The sequence below is a fragment of the Stylophora pistillata genome, chromosome 1 (assembly GCF_964205215.1).
Source record: "Stylophora pistillata chromosome 1, jaStyPist1.2, whole genome shotgun sequence".
Classification (NCBI taxonomy): domain Eukaryota; kingdom Metazoa; phylum Cnidaria; class Anthozoa; order Scleractinia; family Pocilloporidae; genus Stylophora; species Stylophora pistillata.
Window position 1 is genome coordinate 33,758,761 of NC_142519.1, and position 19,286 is coordinate 33,778,046.

At 38.2% G+C, this 19,286-nt stretch overlaps 2 protein-coding genes across 8 annotated transcripts in view; one reads left to right on the top strand and one right to left on the bottom strand.

The window, feature by feature from the left end:
* Positions 1–6,978, top strand: part of LOC111323713 (nuclear pore complex protein Nup107) — an 80,221-nt gene extending 73,243 nt beyond the window's left edge. For 2 of the 4 annotated variants that reach the window (XM_022927132.2, XM_088752864.1), the window contains 12 exons: positions 762–814; positions 997–1,053; positions 1,302–1,404; positions 2,480–2,568; positions 3,871–3,942; positions 4,162–4,215; positions 4,334–4,408; positions 4,637–4,681; positions 4,767–4,835; positions 6,155–6,271; positions 6,348–6,398; positions 6,769–6,978. In XM_022927132.2, the coding sequence (XP_022782867.1) occupies positions 762–814; positions 997–1,053; positions 1,302–1,404; positions 2,480–2,568; positions 3,871–3,942; positions 4,162–4,215; positions 4,334–4,408; positions 4,637–4,681; positions 4,767–4,835; positions 6,155–6,271; positions 6,348–6,398; positions 6,769–6,879 (896 nt within the window). In that variant the 3' untranslated portion in view covers positions 6,880–6,978. The other 2 variants (XR_015998597.1, XM_088752871.1) reach the window with 2 other exon arrangements.
* Positions 6,979–7,608: 630 nt separating this feature from the next.
* On the bottom strand, positions 7,609–19,062 carry LOC111323762 (alpha-1B adrenergic receptor). 4 transcript variants are annotated; one of them, XM_088752877.1, is made up of 4 exons: positions 18,960–19,062; positions 12,781–12,848; positions 11,519–11,752; positions 7,609–9,725 (listed from the first exon to the last, which is right to left on the bottom strand). In XM_088752877.1, the coding sequence occupies exons 3-4, from the start codon at positions 11,625–11,627 to the stop codon at positions 8,599–8,601; spliced, it is 1,236 nt and encodes a 411-aa protein (XP_088609003.1). In that variant the 5' UTR covers positions 11,628–11,752; positions 12,781–12,848; positions 18,960–19,062; the 3' UTR covers positions 7,609–8,598. The 4 variants fall into 4 exon arrangements, with proteins under 4 accessions (XP_088609003.1, XP_022782926.1, XP_088609009.1 ...); XM_022927191.2 differs by having other exon boundaries at positions 11,519–11,838; XM_088752883.1 differs by lacking the exon at positions 11,519–11,752.
* Between the last annotated feature and the right edge of the window lie 224 nt (positions 19,063–19,286).

Consider the following 19,286-nt stretch of genomic DNA (forward strand, 5'->3'; position numbering starts at 1 on the left):
ATTGCAAACTTTCGTTCGGTACGAAACTTCGAAGAAATATCGCTCTTTGTTCTAGCGAAATGACGCGAATTGCAGGTGACGATCTTTACGCGAATTCGAAAGTGCGATGAAAATTCAAACGAAATTCGGCGATTCTCGTCTGCATTACTTTTGCACAATACTGTTTGTGTAATGCATTTGAAATTGCAACATGCAGGCTGCTTATCTTAGAGGGGAATCCTTGTTTACAATATTTGCCTCATTAGCATAAGCAATTCAGTTTCTGATGGAGCTAAAAATAAATGAGTTCTGAATATCGAAAGGTCAAAGTACGATTAACTCGGCCAATGAATACGAGCCTGATGAATTGAATACTTTTTGTGCAACACGGGTTTAAAAACTCAAAATTTTACATGGAATGTATGAGCTCATTAGCGCTTATGCCACCCAGAAAATTTTGCAGTTTTTGATGGACTATTTCTCCTTGAATGTTACACCCAAAGAGCTAAAAATTTCACCATGTACTTAGGTTTTCTAGCTCTTTAGCTGCCTGAAGTCAATTTGTATCTAACATGCTTCCTTCTTTACGCAAAGCCGTATGCAAATGAGCAAAAATGTAAACAATGACGTCACCATGAATCCGCCCATAGAAACGTGTTAACTGGCGAAGTTCGTTATCGGGTTCTTTATAGCTTGGGGGTAGAGCATCCGACCACGATCTGAATCTTAACATCTTTGTTTCATTATTTGCGTCGTGTGATTTTTTTGTTGTTATTTTCTAGGCTTGGATGTCCCGTTAATAACCAAGACAGTAGTCGAGTGCATTCGAGGAAAGGTAAGAAATTGTGCTGCATTCAATACGAACTCTCTGATAACAACCCAATCCAACAAACAGTGAACCTGAAAAGTAGTAACTACAAAAACAACAGGAAATGCAGAAAACGGAAGTAACTGGAGTCGTTTTGCACTGTTTTACTGCGAACTTTTGACAGGAGTACATTAATATTCATTTTTTAGGAAGAATTTGCGATCGAAAAAGGCATGTCGTCCGCTCTGGAAGCTGCTACTACAAAAGTAAGTAATTCCTCACCGAATGTTATTCTTATGTGAGCCTCCTAAAGCAAAATTAACTCATCGTTTAGTTCTACTTGTTTCATCGTGATTATACTCCACTTATGTCGCTTGTAAATTTTACACACAACAAGGACGGATAGTACATTTTTCAAAGAATAGTCTTGTTTTGGTGTAACAGGAGGTTCGGATTCATTCGAACGATGTAGAGAAGGTCAAGTACGAGATCTATATCTGTTTTGTTTTTGTAGGAGGACCGCAGAAAGATAGAAGCCATTGAATGGTTGGTGTTTGAGCCTTCCCAGCGAAGTGAAGCTCTTAAACAGAGTAATGCGATTATACGTTGCTTTATCGGTAAGTTTGCTACTAAATTATAATCCTCCTCGATATAGCTTAAATGTAGCTAATGTTGGGAGGATATGTTTACGCACCAAAATACTGAAATTTACTCGCGCAGAAGGTTTTTCAAATTGCGTGGTGTTCTCCGAGTTCCGTAGGGGCGAAAAAGAATTCAAGCAATGACCAAAACGTCCGCTCTTATCATATGTTTGATCAAGTTATTTATTATTCCACTTTATTATATGGCTGTGTCTCACAAGGAATGGGAACTACCGAATTCACGAATTTGATTGGCTGAAATCAATATTGAAAGCGGTCTAGATTTTCCCATCTAGACCGGCATTTAGACCGGTCTAGAATAAAAAGGTACAAATAATATAAAAAATTGGCATATAAGACACAGCCATATAATAAACATCTTATTAACCGAGTTAGGTCGGTCTGTATGGGAGAATCTTGACCTCGGCCGCTGGTACAGACCTCACCGCGTTCGGTCTGTACTGGCGACCTCAGTCAAGATTCTCCCATACAGACCTCCCGCTCGGTTAATAAGAACTAAGTTCTATTTCATTTTTATGTTTTTTCTGTCTGCGTAAGAGCTCCTACGGTCTTCTAAGAGCATCATATCGATCGCGAAAGACGAAAACATTATAAGCAAACCCATTTTTAAAAGTGAATAAAGGCTGATAGTTTCGAAAGAAACTGTTTGGGGCTGCTTCGGTGGGAGTAACGAAATAATTTGGATATATCAACAAAGTTGAAATGGTAAATTGGCCACCGTAACGATTACAAAAGCTGACGTTTCGAGCGTTAGCCCTTCGTCGAATTCATTTTTAAAAGTGTTCTTTGTGACCAACAAGAAAGTCTGATACGCGCTGAAGTTCTTTCCCTAAATGGTCAAGTCTGAATTGAGAAAAATAAATTGTTTAGATGGTTCAGTGCAGCCATTTTGTTGCTTCGCTTTCCGTCCATATTTTTGCCTTCTTCAGTAGTACACCGTGGCATATTTTGCGCGTTCCGCTGCCCTAATATGGTAAATTGGAATTGTGGTTGAATAATAAGTGGAAGTATTGTGTTCATTTCTTTTAAGCAACGAGAAAGCACGCCGCAGCTCGTGAGGTTTTCCAAAAGATTCCGGTGGACTCCATTCACGTAATTCATAAAGAATGGCAATTGAGGGTAAGTGTGAAACTTAAATTGCAATCCCAGAAGTGTCTCATTGTTATCATCCTTATCGATTGGAAAATTTTTGGGGGTAACATTAAACAATGACGACTTCCATTTGACAAGATTGAGGAATCAAGTTTAGCTTTGTACAGTCGAACCTCCCGTAAGCGACTAAACGAAATGTAAAGTCTTGGTGATCGCTCGCGGGAGGTGGTCAGGTCACAGGGTTCCATATTTCAGGTAATTTTCCGACTGGACCTTTTCGCCAACGCTTAGGGGAACCTGTAGTACAAACCTTTAGCGGCTTACTCAAGAAAAACATCCTAGGATCTATGGTGACTGTTTTGTATATCAACAATTACTTCATACAGGTGTCATAACCTATGAAAACAGCGAAATAAGCGACCAGAAATTCTCGCTCCAGTAAACCTTTGACGTGCTGACCAAGTTATCGCTATTATTTTGTGTCGTAATTGATCGTTTCATTTAAAAGTGATGTGCAATTAAATTGTTTCTTCGAATAGTAGAAACGCGGTAGAGAAAAATGAATGCAAAAATAAGACACTGATCAGCAAGGGTTGAGCATCAATGTATTGAAGTTGCTTTGAATTAACACTCAATCCGTCAACTGTCAAGACGTATTTACCAAATTATCCGTACTATTTCGCCTGGTAATCATTAAACTACGACTCAAAACCTGTATGAACGAATTTTATAAGCGCGGAAGAGGACAGGTAAAGCGAAATTGAGACAAAGCTGTGAGGTATTCTTCGTGAAGTTGTTGTAGGTGCGTTAATTTTAATTAAAGAGGTGAAAAAAAACACTTGCTGTTGACTGACTTTTTAACTCTGGGCTGCCTATCATATTATGGTGTCATATAGGTTTCTTATAGCAAAACAGAAACTAAGTTATCCCTTCAATGGAAAGAAAAAAAAAATAAAAAAGCATCCCTATCCCCCCCCAGAAAAAAAAGTAGAAAGAAATGAGTTACAGTAATAATAATGATACTGATGGTAATGGTAATAACACTAAGCAATGTATCTTAATTTATGCAATATTTCCATATAATCCCTTACATCTTACATTTACTGGTTAAAAGGAAACAATCGCGAAATCCACTTTTGTAATTCCCTGGAACTGCTTTCGCTCTTGTACCTCGTGACTTACTCCTGAAGTGACTTACTCGATAACTGTGTGTTTGATGTCTAGCAGTGGTAACAAGAAAGTCCCTCAAGCCCCTTTTGTTAAGTGTAGACACCTTTTTTATTCTTCAATGACCTTTTGAGAACTTGTTTGTATCTCCACTTTCACCAGGGTGGAACCAGTCCCTTGCCTGCTGCTGACGATAATGCCATACGAGAATATTTGTGCATCAAAGCTTTCTTGGTGAGGATCTTTAGTATACCATAAAGCTGCGGCCCTTCACACTCCAATTGATCAGGGCAAGCAAAAGTATTGCGCGCCCTTGTCATCTAAAGTTGATAAACCGGAGTCGCTAATGAAATAGCGTATAAATGATAACCGATTAAGGGCAAATTCGGATCCTACAGTGAGTTACCTCATCTTTCGTTAAGTCTAACAGAGAGCATATCAATTGAACTGCAGGAGGCTCTTGATGCATTTAATGACTGGTTTCAACATTTTCATCACAATGTACCAGTAAGTCAAATTCTCTGTTCTTGCATGTTCTCTGCTGGCTTTCAAATTGACATTAGGTTCTTACAATTTAGGTTGCTTTTTTGTTGTTGTTGTTGTTGTTTCCTTGTTTTTCGTTCAGCCGAGACCACACGATGGTGCTCACGCGAACTTCACTGAGAAGGTGGCGTATGAACAACGCCTCAAGCAGTACGAGGTAATCGAAAACTCTCTGAACTTGTTTATCTCTAGTTGACTGTCAGTGGTAGCCACCGAAACTGAGCACCACTCCAACATATACTACTTTGTGGAATGTGTTTGAATCTAAACAAGATTTAGAAAGAAGTTATGGCAAGCCTCAACTCGTCGTTCACGCCGCTCTCCACAGAAAATGAGATACAGAAATGAATAAGTAGTTGATTGATTGTCGATTTGCATACAACAGGTGGAATTTGGAAGATGGAAGAACTCGCTGGATATTCACACAAAGGTAGGACAGCTGTTTTGTGTATTGAATATTGCCTCTTTCACTCGGTATTTTTAAAACAAACTTTTTTTTTAATGTGTTCGTTTAGGCCGCAATGGAAAAGATTTATAACGTTCTTCTATTTCCGGATGGAGGCTGGATGGTGGACCACAGAACGGTAAGAATGCGTTTGCTTATTGCTGTTAACTACGGCTTTGATCAGTTCATTTAAGGAGCAGTTATCGGATGAGGAGAAGCATGATATCATGAATTATTATACATTGTAGTCACCATCTGTCTTCTCATTGGCTAAACGCCCACAGTTAATTCTGGGAAACAGCACAACCTACAGATTATTCACTAATCTGTACCTACAGATTAGTGAATAATCTGTAGGTTGCGCGTGCAGTGCATGATTTCCGGTGGAGCAATGTCAAGTTAACGGACAGCGAGGTAAGAATGGCTTCTCGATTCGCTTCATCGACCCAGCGAGAAATTGAGAAATTACTTGAAGATAAAGATTCGGAAAATACTTCGACAAAAGTGGCGAAGGAACTATTCTACGAGTACCTTAGAGAGAAAAATATCCAGGAGCCACACGACAAAAAGGAATTAGCCGAAGTGAAAATGTGTTTACCACACAGTTGTACATTTTTAAGTGTTCGAAAATAAACTGTGTTCGCAGCGATAATGCGTTTGGCCTTATTTTCTTTAAAACAAGGTATAATAAAACAATTATTGGTTCGGTTTTTGTGATATCCGGAATAATCAAGGTCTCGGTTAGTGTTATCAGCCTCTGCCTTCGGCTTCGGCTGATAACGCTTACCTCGACCTTGATTATTCTGGATATCACAAAAACCTCATCCAATAATTGTTCATTATCAATGTCGAGGTCTGAGTTATCTGCCGAAGCCTTTAACACAGACACCAGGTTTGATAATACATAATATCATGCGAAAACCAAATTCAATAACTGTTTTATAATTCATTTTTTCATTGATCTGAAAAAGATCCTTAACTCTGAGTTTGCAAAAGTTTTGAGAACACCACATGGATGAGGGGCGTGGAAACTTGGCAGACTTTAACCTTGACATGATAACCAGATATCTGCTGCAGATTTGGGTCATCATGTCAACTTCACACACTATTGAATATGAATGAATTTTGAGGTCGAAAAAAAGGGAAGTGCAACTTTTTGTTTTCTACGTCTAACTTAGATTTGGTCTCTTTTATTAATTGTTAACAGGAAGAGCGCAAATAGTTTGAACACTCCACTTAATCCTAGGGAAATTTTACCTAAGGAAACGCGATAAACGGGATTATCTCTTTTTTTTTCTTTCTACTGAAACCGAAGTTTATTTCTAGTTTGGCGTATCGCTTGCACTGAAGAATGATAATCCTTTTCATTAGCCTCGGCTCTCTAGAGTGTCAGGTGTCAGAGCTTGAATAGGAAAATTAAAGAAAGGAGTTTACTACTATATTGCTTTTGTTTTGTAGGATGAAGGAAAAGACTCGCAACGATCCCATCAACTTGATTTGTTGAGACAGCTTTGTCTTCCACTAACTTGTTACCTTCTTCATAATGTGCTATACTCAACAGAACAGTACAAGCAGGTACTTTTTTGTCTTTTCTTCTCTGAAGACATCAAGCGGTCTTGCGGGCAACTTATAAATGATTGTTATTTTGCAGTGTATACAGCTCGCTGATGTTATATCCTCCGAACAATACAGATTGTATGAGGTATCGTCTTTTTTTTCCTTAGTCGTCCATGCTTAATCAGTCTAGGAAAAAATTCCGCTCAAACAAAGAACAATGAAATTCAATTTTCTCTAACATACTTTTAACTGTCCACACAGCTTTCTGTCAGTTTCCGAACTTTTTTCTTTGCCACCTCACTAAAATTGCTATTTATTACGAGAACTAATTTCCTTGTTGAAAAAGTCATAACCCATGATGGTAGTGTGATCTTACGTCATTCACTTCATAATTGGAGCTGGACATATTCCATAGTTTCAACTCTCGAAGACCTCGAACCCTCCTGCAGATTTATTTTTCCATAAATTTGGTGATATCTTTTGTTTGATTTGTGTTTTATTGTTTCTGTTCACAGGTTTTCAGGAAAGACGAATTACAAAAGATGCTATCGCTGTTCCGAGACACGTCGATTGCATTGTTGGGAAACAACCTGGATCCCCTTGGCTATGAAATCGCACAGAAGTAACAGGGCACCAAAATAGAAAATACGAAATATAGATTGTGATTAAAAGAGTGGCATATAACTTAGCCAATAAGTACGAAATAAAGAAACCCTTGATGATGACTGAGTGCTTTTTGAAACGGAGGCTGTACACATTTATTTATTACCTGAGCTATTGTAATGGTATTCAGTGTTTCCTTGCATTATTATAAGCACCCAACTTCAATAGTTGCTTTAGATACTTCATGCGAGGTCTCCGGTAATGACTACAAGGGGTACGTTTCTAAAGAAATTGGGGCTACGTCGTTGGGGGAGTGTAACAAGATACTTTGGTTTTATCAACTGAGTTGTTAACGTAATTGATTTGCCACCGTAGAGAGTTTCAAAACTGACGTTTCGATCGTTAGCCCTTCGTCAGCGAAAGACGAAGGGCTAACGTTCAAAACGTCAGTTTTGAAACTTTTGAGCATTATCAACTCGGTTAATAAAACAAAACTACCTTATTTGAAATACTGTTATTCTTGGTTAGGTTTTTTTTTTTTTGCGTTGTTATGGACCGAAACGAAGTTGAAGTCCGTACAAGCTTGCTCAATAAGGACTTATTATATTGCAACATGCAAAGATTTCGCTTCAGTAAGAGTCGAGACTGACTTGGTTAGTTTTCAGCGCTGAGAAATTCATCATTTGCAGTGATCCAAGTCGGATCGCTCCTTCTCCTAGCAAACAAGATGAAGAAACTGACACACACACCTCTCTAGGCAAAACATGAAATGACGATATCATACATTACCAGTATAAAGTTCATTTCCTCTACATATAATATTAATATTCACTCAGTCTATTGAGAAACTTAACGATTGCCTAACGATATGCAGTGGAGCATTCTGACTGTATTGAGCTTAATCAGTTAGAAATTCTCTTGAAATAAGAGAGATGGATTACATGTAAAAACTATTGCTGTAACAGCATTTACAAGACTTAGATTAGGATTGTTTTCTGTCTTTCTGAGGACGAACTTCCCGTATACCACTCGCTGGGCCAGACCTTTGAGAAAAAGTTTTGGTGAACCGCTCTGTGTGTTCCTAGTTTATACCTTGAATTTTGCTCTTTTCAGTCTTTCCCGTTTTCTTAATGATGTTATCTGAGTGCTTTCCCGTTTCCTTAATGATGTTGTCTGAGTGCTTTTCTTTCTTTTCGTGAAGGCTTACCATAGCCAGTGCATTTTTGTTCACAAATGAGTGGAAGCATAGGGAAATTTCGTTATTTATCTAGTTAAGTCCATGTAATAAAAGTGCCAGCTGTTTGTTTGTAATTCTTTTCGGTACTCGGTCATATCTGCGAAAGTAAACAAAGTTTGCGTATCCTCATTATCAGTTACCTTTTTAGCTTTCTCATGACTCTATAGCAGTCTTTAATGCAGTCCTATCGCGTTGTCCAATTACTAGGATGACGTGTCACCGTCTTCTTCAAGCTTTAATCATGATCGAGCTGGTTATTCATAATTAGGAAGTAGTAAACGAAGTCAAAGTAGAAGATTGCTAGAATATTGAAATAAGTTTTTAAGGCTTCTAAAGATAAAACTTCAATTCATTTGGAGAGGATAACAATGCTTGAGAACCACAGCCGTATTCTTTAGTTTTCCAAATTTCCCATAGTTGCCATTAGTTCATAAATTTTCCACTCGACACATCACAGTTGTACCCATGTTTAGTTTAGATAAAAGGACTATCGAAGGTTGCACCATCATTCGGATTGCCATACTTGGGTAGGGCCAGTTTCTTTAAGTGGAAAATTTTCAACTACATCATCACTTGTCCCAACACTTATTCTTTTGGCTTCGTTTTGATTAGAAAAACATTCTCGTCTCACAACAGTTAACGGCGCTTGTGTTTCGTCCATCGAAACGATGGGCGAAACGGTTAACATGGTGTTGCTCTTTGACTGCTCTCTTTGATCTTTCTTAATTTTTAAGCGACAACGACGAAGCAATTTTTTAAAAGCACTCCGATAAGTGCGGTTTAAACAGGTATAAATAACTGGATTCAGACAGCTATTTAAGTATTCTAACCACTTGGCTACGTTAAGGAAACTGATAGGAATATTTGTGCGATTTGCATAAGATAAAACAACTGTAAAGAACGGGAGCCAGCAGATGACAAATCCACCAATCACAACCGCAATCGTTTTTGCGGCTTTGATATCTGTGGCGTAGTTTCTTCCTATTTGTCTGGCTTGGTAACGTGCCACTAAGTAAATCCGAGCGTACATAACCAGCATAATCGCTAAAGGGAGAAAGAAACTCAGTACGGATACGAACCACAGATAATTGGGATACGGCCATTGGTGCTCATTGCTTGAAATAAGAACCAAGCATGAAATGGTGGCAGCATAACACCACACAAAGCATATGAGACAGATGACACGCCGGGTCGTCAAGACTTTAGGATAAAGAAACGGAGACGTGATCGCCAACTGTCGATCAAAGCTGACCGCAGTCAAATTCATTATAGACGCTGTTCCGCACAGAATGTCCATGCAGTCCCAAAATTGTTTTAGCATGTCACCGTAAATCCATACATTCTGGGTTATTTGGAGAGTTAACCAAAAAGGCATGGCGATGAACGCAACCAGAAGATCGCTGATTGCTAAAGAGATGATGAAAAAGTTGCACTTTGTGCGCAGGTCCCTAAACGTGTAAAAGCTTGCAATGACGATGAAGTTTCCTCCAAGGGCAACTGGTATCTGCACCGCAACGAACAAAGCTGCTACGATATTTGTTGCTTCCGGGCTAATTTTAGTCGCGGATGTAGGTTCCGCGGTTTGAAGTGCATTTGGGGTTACGTTTGAAATATTCTCTGATGAATCCATCTCTGATTGAGAGAACAAAACAAGAAATAGTACATTGTTAATGATGCAAATTGAGTGTAATCAATCAGATGAAGCTTTCAGTTTGTGGCTTGGAGACATACCAGTTATCTTAATCGACAAGATATTTCTCTTGAGCGACAAGATACGAGAATCTACTCCTTGGATTTCGAAGAGTGTTGTGACAAGCCCCAAAGAGCTGCGATTGAGATTTACTCTTAGCCGTTTCTAAAAAATAGTGCATCGATGTGAAACTAATTAAACCAGTGACTTGAAGCATTCGCTCTAAATTTGCATGATTTTGCCGATCGATTCACGAGTAATTTATGCGTGAACAAAGAAACCTAATGTGCTACGACTGGATACACAAAGGTTTGAACCATGGTGACGGAGCGGATTCCTTTTGTTAAATTGTCGTTCAGTGGGATAATTCTAATGGATGTTAACGCTTGAAATTACTTTTCTGAAATATACAAAGAAAATAGGGTTATTGAGTTCTCAAGTCAAGATTCTCTTTGATCCAATAAACGTGAAAAATGCTACATATCGAAGTCGATTTAGCTACACGGTTCTGTTAACAACTGGATCCTGTTCCGCTAATAGCACGATATTTGTTGTTCAGAATGTTATTGTCCACTGAAGGTCACGCAAGCTCTCTGGCTTTACCGCACTTTTTCAGGCCTCTCAGTTTCACTCATCACTTTCACCTGTTTGGAGAAGTTCATTGCTGAGTTATTGAATAAGTAGTCTTCTTGCAAGCCGTTTAAAAAGGTAGAGAAAAGAAGGAATCATAACGACAAGATAAATTTCGCTTGCTTGTTTTAAAGATGGCAGAAAACTTTCTCCCACAGGAAAGTTCCCAAAACTCATCGAAATAAGTAGGATGCCTTAGTATTGAAGTTAGTTACCTCCGTCGAATAATTTGAAAAACATGGAACGCGCTCAATATGGCAACTTTACGTTCGATTTTGATGAATTATGCGCATCGGCACCTCTTGAAATGAGAGCTTTTCTCGGCGGAGACGACTTCACATTTCTTTTTGCGAAGCACCCGAAATCACTTAAGAGCGGAACATAGAAATTTGACTTGAGTCTGCTGAGTTGATGTATCTGTTTCCAGAAACCTCGCCTGTTGAAAGGAAGGGTTTTATTACACGAGCTGAACGCTATTAAGATTGATGATATCTATAGTCAATTTGACAGGCCTAGCTACCGAACGATGAAATTTATACCTCAAAGCAGCTGTGTTATGTCTCATTTTATACTAAAGATATTGCGAAAAACGAGAGAAAATATTTTGAGAAAACCTAAATAATACTGAACACCGAAATATCCTACATGCTGAGCGCGCTACGAGGCTGTGGGCTCTTACAATACCTTGTCGTTCATGCAAAGCTCGATCTGGTGCATTTGATGTTTTGAGCTCTGTAACATAAAGACAACTGTAGTTTCATTTTTTTGCATTGATAAGTAAGGCGAACTCAGCAAACTCACACGATCTTGGGTGATTAGAACATTACTGTTGAACGCGAAAATGCTTTTTTCGGATACAGTGAAGCCTCTATTTAGGGAACACCTTTAGGACCAAACAAGTGTCCCCTGAATAAAAGTGTGCCTTGACTAGAGATTGGGTTGGGGTTTGTGAATAATTAACCAACCCCAAAAATGGTATTGAGGAACTCCCATGTATACATATCTTCTACGGCAAAAATACTTCGGTAAAGTGGCTCAGAGAAAAAATTGAAGGAAATGATTTTTACAAAGTTGACTGAAGCCAAAATTTCAAAGCGTTACTGACCCTGATGAACGTCCTTGTCACACGTGCCATGACCTGAAACTTCGTGTGTTCTGACCCTTTGACTCTGGGATAAATCATCTGAACTGTTAACCTTTGAAAACCAACTCATATGATGTACGGCATTAAAAAGGACATGTTAGGAAAGCTGTCATCATTCTGGCGTCAGTTCACGTTTTGAGTTGTTAAGGCTGATTGGCACTACTCCTTGCAAATACCATATGATCGTTGGGGAAGCTTTGGAGAAATCGAAAAAGGTCCAAACGGTGGGTTCAGACCAGCGGTCATAAAATGAGATAATTTTAGTTCCAGTCTAGTCCCAGCTGCAAGTAGACCGTTGAAGTGAAATGATTATTAAGCTTATCCGACCAATTAGACTTTCTTTGTTTGAAATTTAAAAAAAGTAAGTAAAATCATTTTGCTCATTTTGACTTGCAGATTGACGAAATCGCATTCATACACGCTCGATGGAAGTGGTATCAATAAAGCATTAACTATTGTCAAATTAATACAAGCTGGGCGTTAGTAAGTTTATGCATAAAAACATTTACTATTTTCAGTTGCAAAAGATAAACATTACTTTGGTTGATTAAACCATCTATTTTACATTTTAGTGGCAGATAGCAAATGTCGAAGTTGTTTCGAGAAACGTAAAATGTCTTTTTAGGACAAACGCAATGACAATTTCGCTGAATTAGTCGCGGTCTTGGGTGAAAATTTTGTCTTCTTATTGTGATTTGCAGTCAGTTCGAACCGACGATTCGTCCATTCTGTAATGCCGTGGAAGGCAAATCGTGAAGTATAGTTTTATTTGCTTTAGATTATAAGCCATGTCGTATTACAGTCGTCATATATTTGCTCTCCATTTATTTTGTGCGCAGTGGTTTACCAAAATGCATTCATCGCACGACAACGGTAGTTTGAGCAGCAATCTGGAAGAAGGATTTTTCTTTTTGCAATATGTTTTAATATTCTGTGGACATCTCAGCTTTTAGGCTGATGGGTTCACAGAACACGCTCTCTATGTTTTTCTCGTTTACATTCCAACTCTAATAGGAAAGTGAAAGCAAAATTCATTAAAAGCGATAATTGACAAAGTTGAAAACTTAAATTTGGCCGGCGTACGAAATGCTTCTAAAACATAACGACTCGTGCTAATTGAGGATTTTTAATTTTCATGCGCACATAGCCTTTGTTTTCCGATAAACATTTCACTAAGAGAGGAAGGTACATAGCTGGTGGCAACATATTTTAAAACCACCTACCTAACAAAACGATAGCTGCGATGTCTTTTATGTTCGTTGTTTGTTGGTTACTTTGCGTCAAAAGCCAGCTGCAAAGTAAAAGTGTAGTATAATTGATGAAAACACTAACGCACTTTGTTTACATTAAGAAACGAAAACTCCCATAAAACCTCCACACTATATCGACAATCTAAATATGAGAGACCAATGAAAACGTCAGCATAACTTTTTACGTTTGAAAGATCTCCAAACTTAAACTAGCTATAACAATTTAACCTCCCCAAGGGTAGTGACGAACTCTCTTTTCATTGGTCAGAACTTTATAATCTGTACTGGCGAAAGACTGGCTGTTGTGCATCGCACTGTTTACAGTTAGAAGGAATGCATCATTGTGGTCACAAACTTTCTTAATACCTTCACGGAGAACGAACAATATTTCGATGTAACCCTAAAGTATTCGGTTGTGCAACGAGGGAGATTATTGTGAACGCAGGCAGCACGACAAGTTGATCGACGAAAATCATGTAACAGGAACAAATTATTTCTAATGAACTGTCACAAATTGTTTCCCAAGATTACTGCTCAAGACAAGTAATTAACGAATCGCGAGAAACAGACTTCATGTGACAGGTGGGAGATAAGCAGCTATGGTTGCAAGAAGGTGAAAGAGAAAATCCGACCTAGTCGATAATTTCCTTCGTGGTTTACAAGGAAGCGGGCTCAACACAGAATTAGCTCTGGGAGCTCGCTTGAGTTCTTGGTTTTAATAAATGCAAATCCGTTTTTTTCTTCTTTCTAGTATTAATATGTTCATGATCTGTTTATTTTTCATGGTTATATTTTTTTTTTACATTTTGTCTTTTACTAAACTACTGATTTTAACTGAAAGAAGGAGTTTCTAAATTTTGAAATCAATTATTTCAGTTTGTTACTGATTTGAACTGAAAGGAGTTTCTAAAATTTGAAATCAGTTATTTCAGTTTTGTCAGCTGCCACCGAAACTAAAATTCGAAATTCGGTTGAGAGCTAAATCTCTAACAGATCTATCAGTAATGCCCTCTTCCTAGTTAAATAAAACATACCACTTTAATTTAGCCTTATTCTAAAAAAGATCAGCGAGAATCATGACATTCGACTAGAACTTTGTGGTGAGGAGAACAAAGGGAAAATAAAAATATTTGTCGACATAAAAATGCAAATACTAGTAATTGTTCTGTCTTGCACATTTACGACAAGAAGTCATTCTTAGGATAACCATAATTTTCTTTCACAATAAAGGAATAATTCACATTTGCAAAACGTTCCGAATGTGATAACAAGAATTTTTTGCGATTCAGTTAAAGTGGCGCGTCAAACCAAGGAGTAAGAGCGGCTTTCCTTCTTTGATTTTTAGGTTGCCATTTTTAACAAACGAGAAGGAATAAGAGCTATTTTTTATAAAAAAAAAAATTAAAATAAAGGTTGAAGACAACGGCTTACCGCAAGCTTTGACGGCAGCGAAGTAGCTGTAAGAGCTAGTTTTAGTGTGGAGAAATTGTGGGACATGAAAGTCATTCCTTGGTGTGCTGATATTCTACTAACAGTGACAGTTTATGAATGTTACCATTCGTTTGTTTTGGGGTTCGTTAGTAAACTTTAATCAAAGTGTTCCCGGGGTGAGAGACGTTAGAGACTCTAAACACAGTAGCTCCAGGCCCCCTTTTTTTTTTTCAGAAAACGGCAAATGGCCATAAAACCCACGCTTGGCAAACAAGGCTTACTTCGCCTATGAATAACTCATTGTATTTGTTGACTTCAACGATTGAGTCTTGGCTCAACAGGAAAATCAGTATGTGGGTAGCAAATTGTCTTTTGATCACTTTGAATAAGTCCTGCGGCAGGAAATCCCGCGTTGGTCTTCGATAGCATCGATTTTTACCACCCTGTGACTGGTTAAGGATGATCCGCTGCGTTTTCTTAGGTGCTATGAAAACGTGACAACTGAAATAACGTGAACGAAATTCACTCAGTAAAATGGCCCTAAACCGTTTCCATCTCTTTGAAAAGCACCAATAAAAAAGCACTAATAAAAGAATCACAAATTGACCGATTGATCCACAAAGGAAGTGACAGAAGTGACAAAAGATGATGAGTTATCATCATTGTATTCACCACGATGAAATCGTTAAATAATGAGGGATAGGAATGAAGACTGATGCAGCAGCCTATACACATATGCCGTCAGATGGCTCTTCAGGTGAAAGCACAGCTCATGCTGTGCACATATTTAAGTGGAGCCGGAAGTCTGATATCCTGTGTTTGCATAGAATCATAGCTGGGTGCGATTCATTCTAAATAACATTCACAATACTTCATCGTGACACTGAAATACAGGCAAACGTTAAATTGATTCAGCATTGCTATTCAAACTTCATAATTCACATTGTAGTTTACATTTAAGCAAGAGATTAATTTCATACGTTATTTTTTGATTTTATGTTAACATCATTTGCAGACACAACATGGACGTGTACATTTATATTCTAAAAGTCTTAAATCATATAGCGGATGAAATTGACTGAACCTTGCATGTAGATTAACAGGCTCTTCAACTTTTTATTGCTTTTTAAAAGGAGCAAATACAGCTGAGGACAAAAGTCATTTTTAAACCTTACTCAAGTTGACTAAGCTATTCCAGTCTGTGTATACCATACAAACGGTACAACTGAGTTAAAATTGTTTCAGTTAAACTAATCAGGTGATAGAATATGAGTGAAAAACTCTAAATTACGTGCACTGTTAAGAAAATGGGGAGGTTCACTGTCTACAAGTAGCTAACTTAGGACTCACTCCGGCCAAAGAGTTATTTAGTCCCGCTTTGTTTCTCATAATATATATATCTTATTAGACGTTTTGTTGTGTAGTATCGCTGAGTATTTTTACGAGTTGTGTCGTATTTTGACAAGCCCGTAGGGCGAGTCAAAATACAAATAACTAGTAAAAATACTCAGTGATACTACACAACAAAACGTCTAATAAGTTATTTATTATCCAACACGCCAAACTGTTGTTTCTGCGGGCGAATTTCGCGGATATTTATTTACGGGGAGTGCGTGACAGAAGTATGCGAAGCGGAACGGAATTGGCGCGTTGTTGTGTTGCTGTTACTATTTTTTCATTAAATGAAGAAATTTTCTGGTCGTCAAGCTGTTTTTCTTCGTTCGATTCATCAAATGAACTTGGATCTATGTTTGTCAGCAATTCTGACTCTTCATCGTCGGAAATATGATTGAAATTGTCCGCCCCTTTTTTTTTCCGTAACTACAATCCAATTCTTCGCTTGCGCGATGCGAGAAAACCAGTTTAACCGGTACTATAATAGACGAGTACAAATACCGCGTGATATTTGTACTCGTCTATGGCGTTATTCGTACTCGTCTAGGTGTAGTTGGATAATAAGTCTTCTTAGTATATCACATTTCAGATGTAACTTAGCTTGGTTTTTTTCATTATTTTCTATCCAACCTTCTTCCTGTTGAGTTTTATGTTGTTTAAAGACAAGTCAGGGTAACCGAGGTATCTTGATAATTCTTGAGGGTGCTCTTTGCATCGCGTTATTTTACTTAGTTTACTCAGGTGGTGTCTTCCCTAATCTGTTGTACCCATCCGAATAAAGTGGGGCCAAAATTGCAGAGGCGACTTTGTTTAGCTATATCAAGGCCTTCCACTTTTACTCCTTCAGAAATTTTTAGTTGCTGACCTAATGTAGCCAACTCTGATGTTTCGTATAGTAAGCAGATGACGTAGCTGTATATCTAAGTTGTGATCCAACTGAACAGCGAGAATGACGCGGCGACGCGTGATCAGAAACAAATTATTAATGAAGTAAATTTGGGCGAAATAAGTAGAAATTATTGAGGACCAGAAAAGATTCTTCTGTAACTGGAGGGAGGACGCATTCAAGAAAGAGAGAGAGAAATCAGTGAAGTATTTACTAGACGGAAAATATGTCTTAGCCTACAACAAGTGTAGGACTTTTACGATCTTCAGCTAAGGCGAGGGAGGAAATTGCTTCAAAAAAAGTTTCTGCTTTGGTTGTTCCCGTTAAAGAGCATTAGCGACTGACACGGCAAATTCATTAGGATTAAGAGGGGACAAAAATGCATTGTTTGACAATAACAAGGTCTGAGCATCATCACAAAAGGATGATGGAAGCGCTTTCCTAAAACTAAGAGATTTCTTCGCCACATAATTTTTCCGGTAATTTTCTGCTCTTTTCCACCTGAAGACAGCGCTTAGGCGAAGAGACAGAAGATGTGAATTCCAGCTCAGATCTTGAATAATCTAACCGAGAGGATGTGGAAAGCTGGTTCAGAGTAATTTCCGAGTTTCTCTAAGCAGTTCAGAACCATTTCGCAATTTATGTCAACAAGCTTGGCATACGCGATTGCACAACTAATGAAAGACCACATAACTGTTTTCATATACGGTTCTGCAAATTTCTCCTCGCCTTGTCGCCCTTCAAGATTTGAGACTTGTTCGCATGGACGACGACTACTAGAATCAAAAGAACTTATCTTTAAACTCGCGCGGCAACACAACCTGTAGTTATAGTTTATAAAGCTCTTTTTTGAAAGTCTCCCTAGCGCTACAGGCTTTCTCGGTATGTTTCCACCCGATGCCATCGACATTCACTAACTTTCCCCGGTGGATTTGTGTCAATTTGCTCTGCGCGAAAATTGATAGAAAAGCCACTTTCTGATCACAAGCCGACCGGTGATTATTTCACTCAATCTTTGGAAAGGTGTTTAAAGGGGACGTCGAGCAACCTCCTCCCTCCCCGGCCCCATCGAATTCCCCGATCATCGCTTAAAGCGCACAGGAAATCGCCAGGCTAGCACTTTGTTTGTAATGAAATCCGTAGTGGTTTGTTGACCACTGAAGGGGAAAAGGAGAATGAAGATTCTGATTCGTGTACCATTTAATATCCGAACAATTTCACTGAGGTGCATCCCTGCATGTCATCGGTAACGATAAAGGAACATGAAATTTTTGAGTAATCTACTTCTGACTATGCAAATAAAGAGGCGAGTTATCTTCATAAGTTGGTTATTTGGTTTATCTGTCACAGAAGAATCCAAGCGTTCAACTTATGGAAGACAGACGGAAAACGTGCTTTATCTAGTTTTAAATGCCGCCAAGCGGAGATGGCCAGCTTCAAATACTTGGCGAATATAATGACTGATAATGCCTCACTATAAGAGACATACGAAGACGATATTTTGGAAGACTCCCAGGATATTTCTATGACATATATGAAAAATACAGATCATTTCTTAAATTTCAGCTGTAAATTCAGCTCCAGGCTGGAATATAATATGCTCCTTTGTTCTTGCAAACAAGTCACCTGAAGGGAATACTACTACAAGCATAGAGGGGAGGTCAAGGAAAAGATAAGGAAATAGTTAAGAGATAAAGATCCAAATGAAGTAGCACATTATTCTAATTAGTGAATGGAAATCAAACTAAGCCATCTTGCCCAGTGGATGTTTTTCGAATTTAAATAAACAGCCTCCCATATCGGAGGATGACATAATCATTGACACAATAATTGGAAAGGTGGCCTTCAAAAGTTGTTTATATGCATTTAAATGTTTTTTACCGCCCGTTGTGAATAATATTACTTCAAGCTAACTTTTATGGCGGTTAAGACCCAAATAACGTCGACTGAAAAACTTTGTTTAATAAATAAACTGATCAAGGTTATTATATCCATTAATATGGATATTTCCATTTATTGTAAGCGTTTTAAGTTAACTACACGTGAAAAAAAGTGCATATCGTCCGAAGAACATCTACCTTAGAGAGACAAAGTCGCAGCATTAAATGTCAGAGCCGTGGCTTACATTCTCAGTTCTGTCGAATTTTAACAACAAAGGATGTCACTCCTTGATCTTACATAGTGTTAACTAAGTATGCTTTCAACATTGAGATTTTACAATTTTTTAATTTGATTGGCTGAGAGTTTATAGTCAGTCGTATATTTGCCGATGTTAAAAGCAGACGTTAGTCCGCGCAAAACCTCACTATTACGAAGACTGACTTACAGCTACTAGGGCATTTTTCCTTGATGACCCTGATGTCCTTTAGTAAGAACTCCTTAATTTTTTAGTGGGAAAAGTCACCCCGATATGTGGCATCTACATTTTTAATAGACTAACCTGCTGGCCGCTTTGATCGCTAGTTCTCTTCAGTCAAGGCAAGAAAAGGCCAGTCGGCTGTTTGCTGCTACTGTCAAAGCAAATGTTGAAGTAATCGTATTAGGATTTTAAATAGAAAAAAATTATCATTATCTGATACCAAAAACTGTTTACGTTGCTATCTGATGCGCCTCAGGAAAGCTTGCATTAACTTTTGAAGGAAAGGAGTTATCTCATGATTTTAAAGGAAATACAGAGGAATATATCCCCCACTATTATCGACGGGAATTGAAATGAAAAAAATATTAGTAAATACTTGATAAACCCACTGAAAACATTAGAAAGCAG

What these genes read in the sequence shown, in the direction of transcription:
- LOC111323762 (XM_088752877.1), bottom strand. Translation starts at nt 11,627, where the DNA reads ATGAGTTGGTTTTCAAAGGTTAACAGTTCAGATGATTTATCCCAGAGT. An exon ending in TGACAAGGACGTTCATCAGG is followed by an intron (nt 9,726 to 11,518) that starts GTCAGTAACGCT and finishes TCTCTCAATCAG; the next exon opens with AGATGGATTCATCAGAGAAT.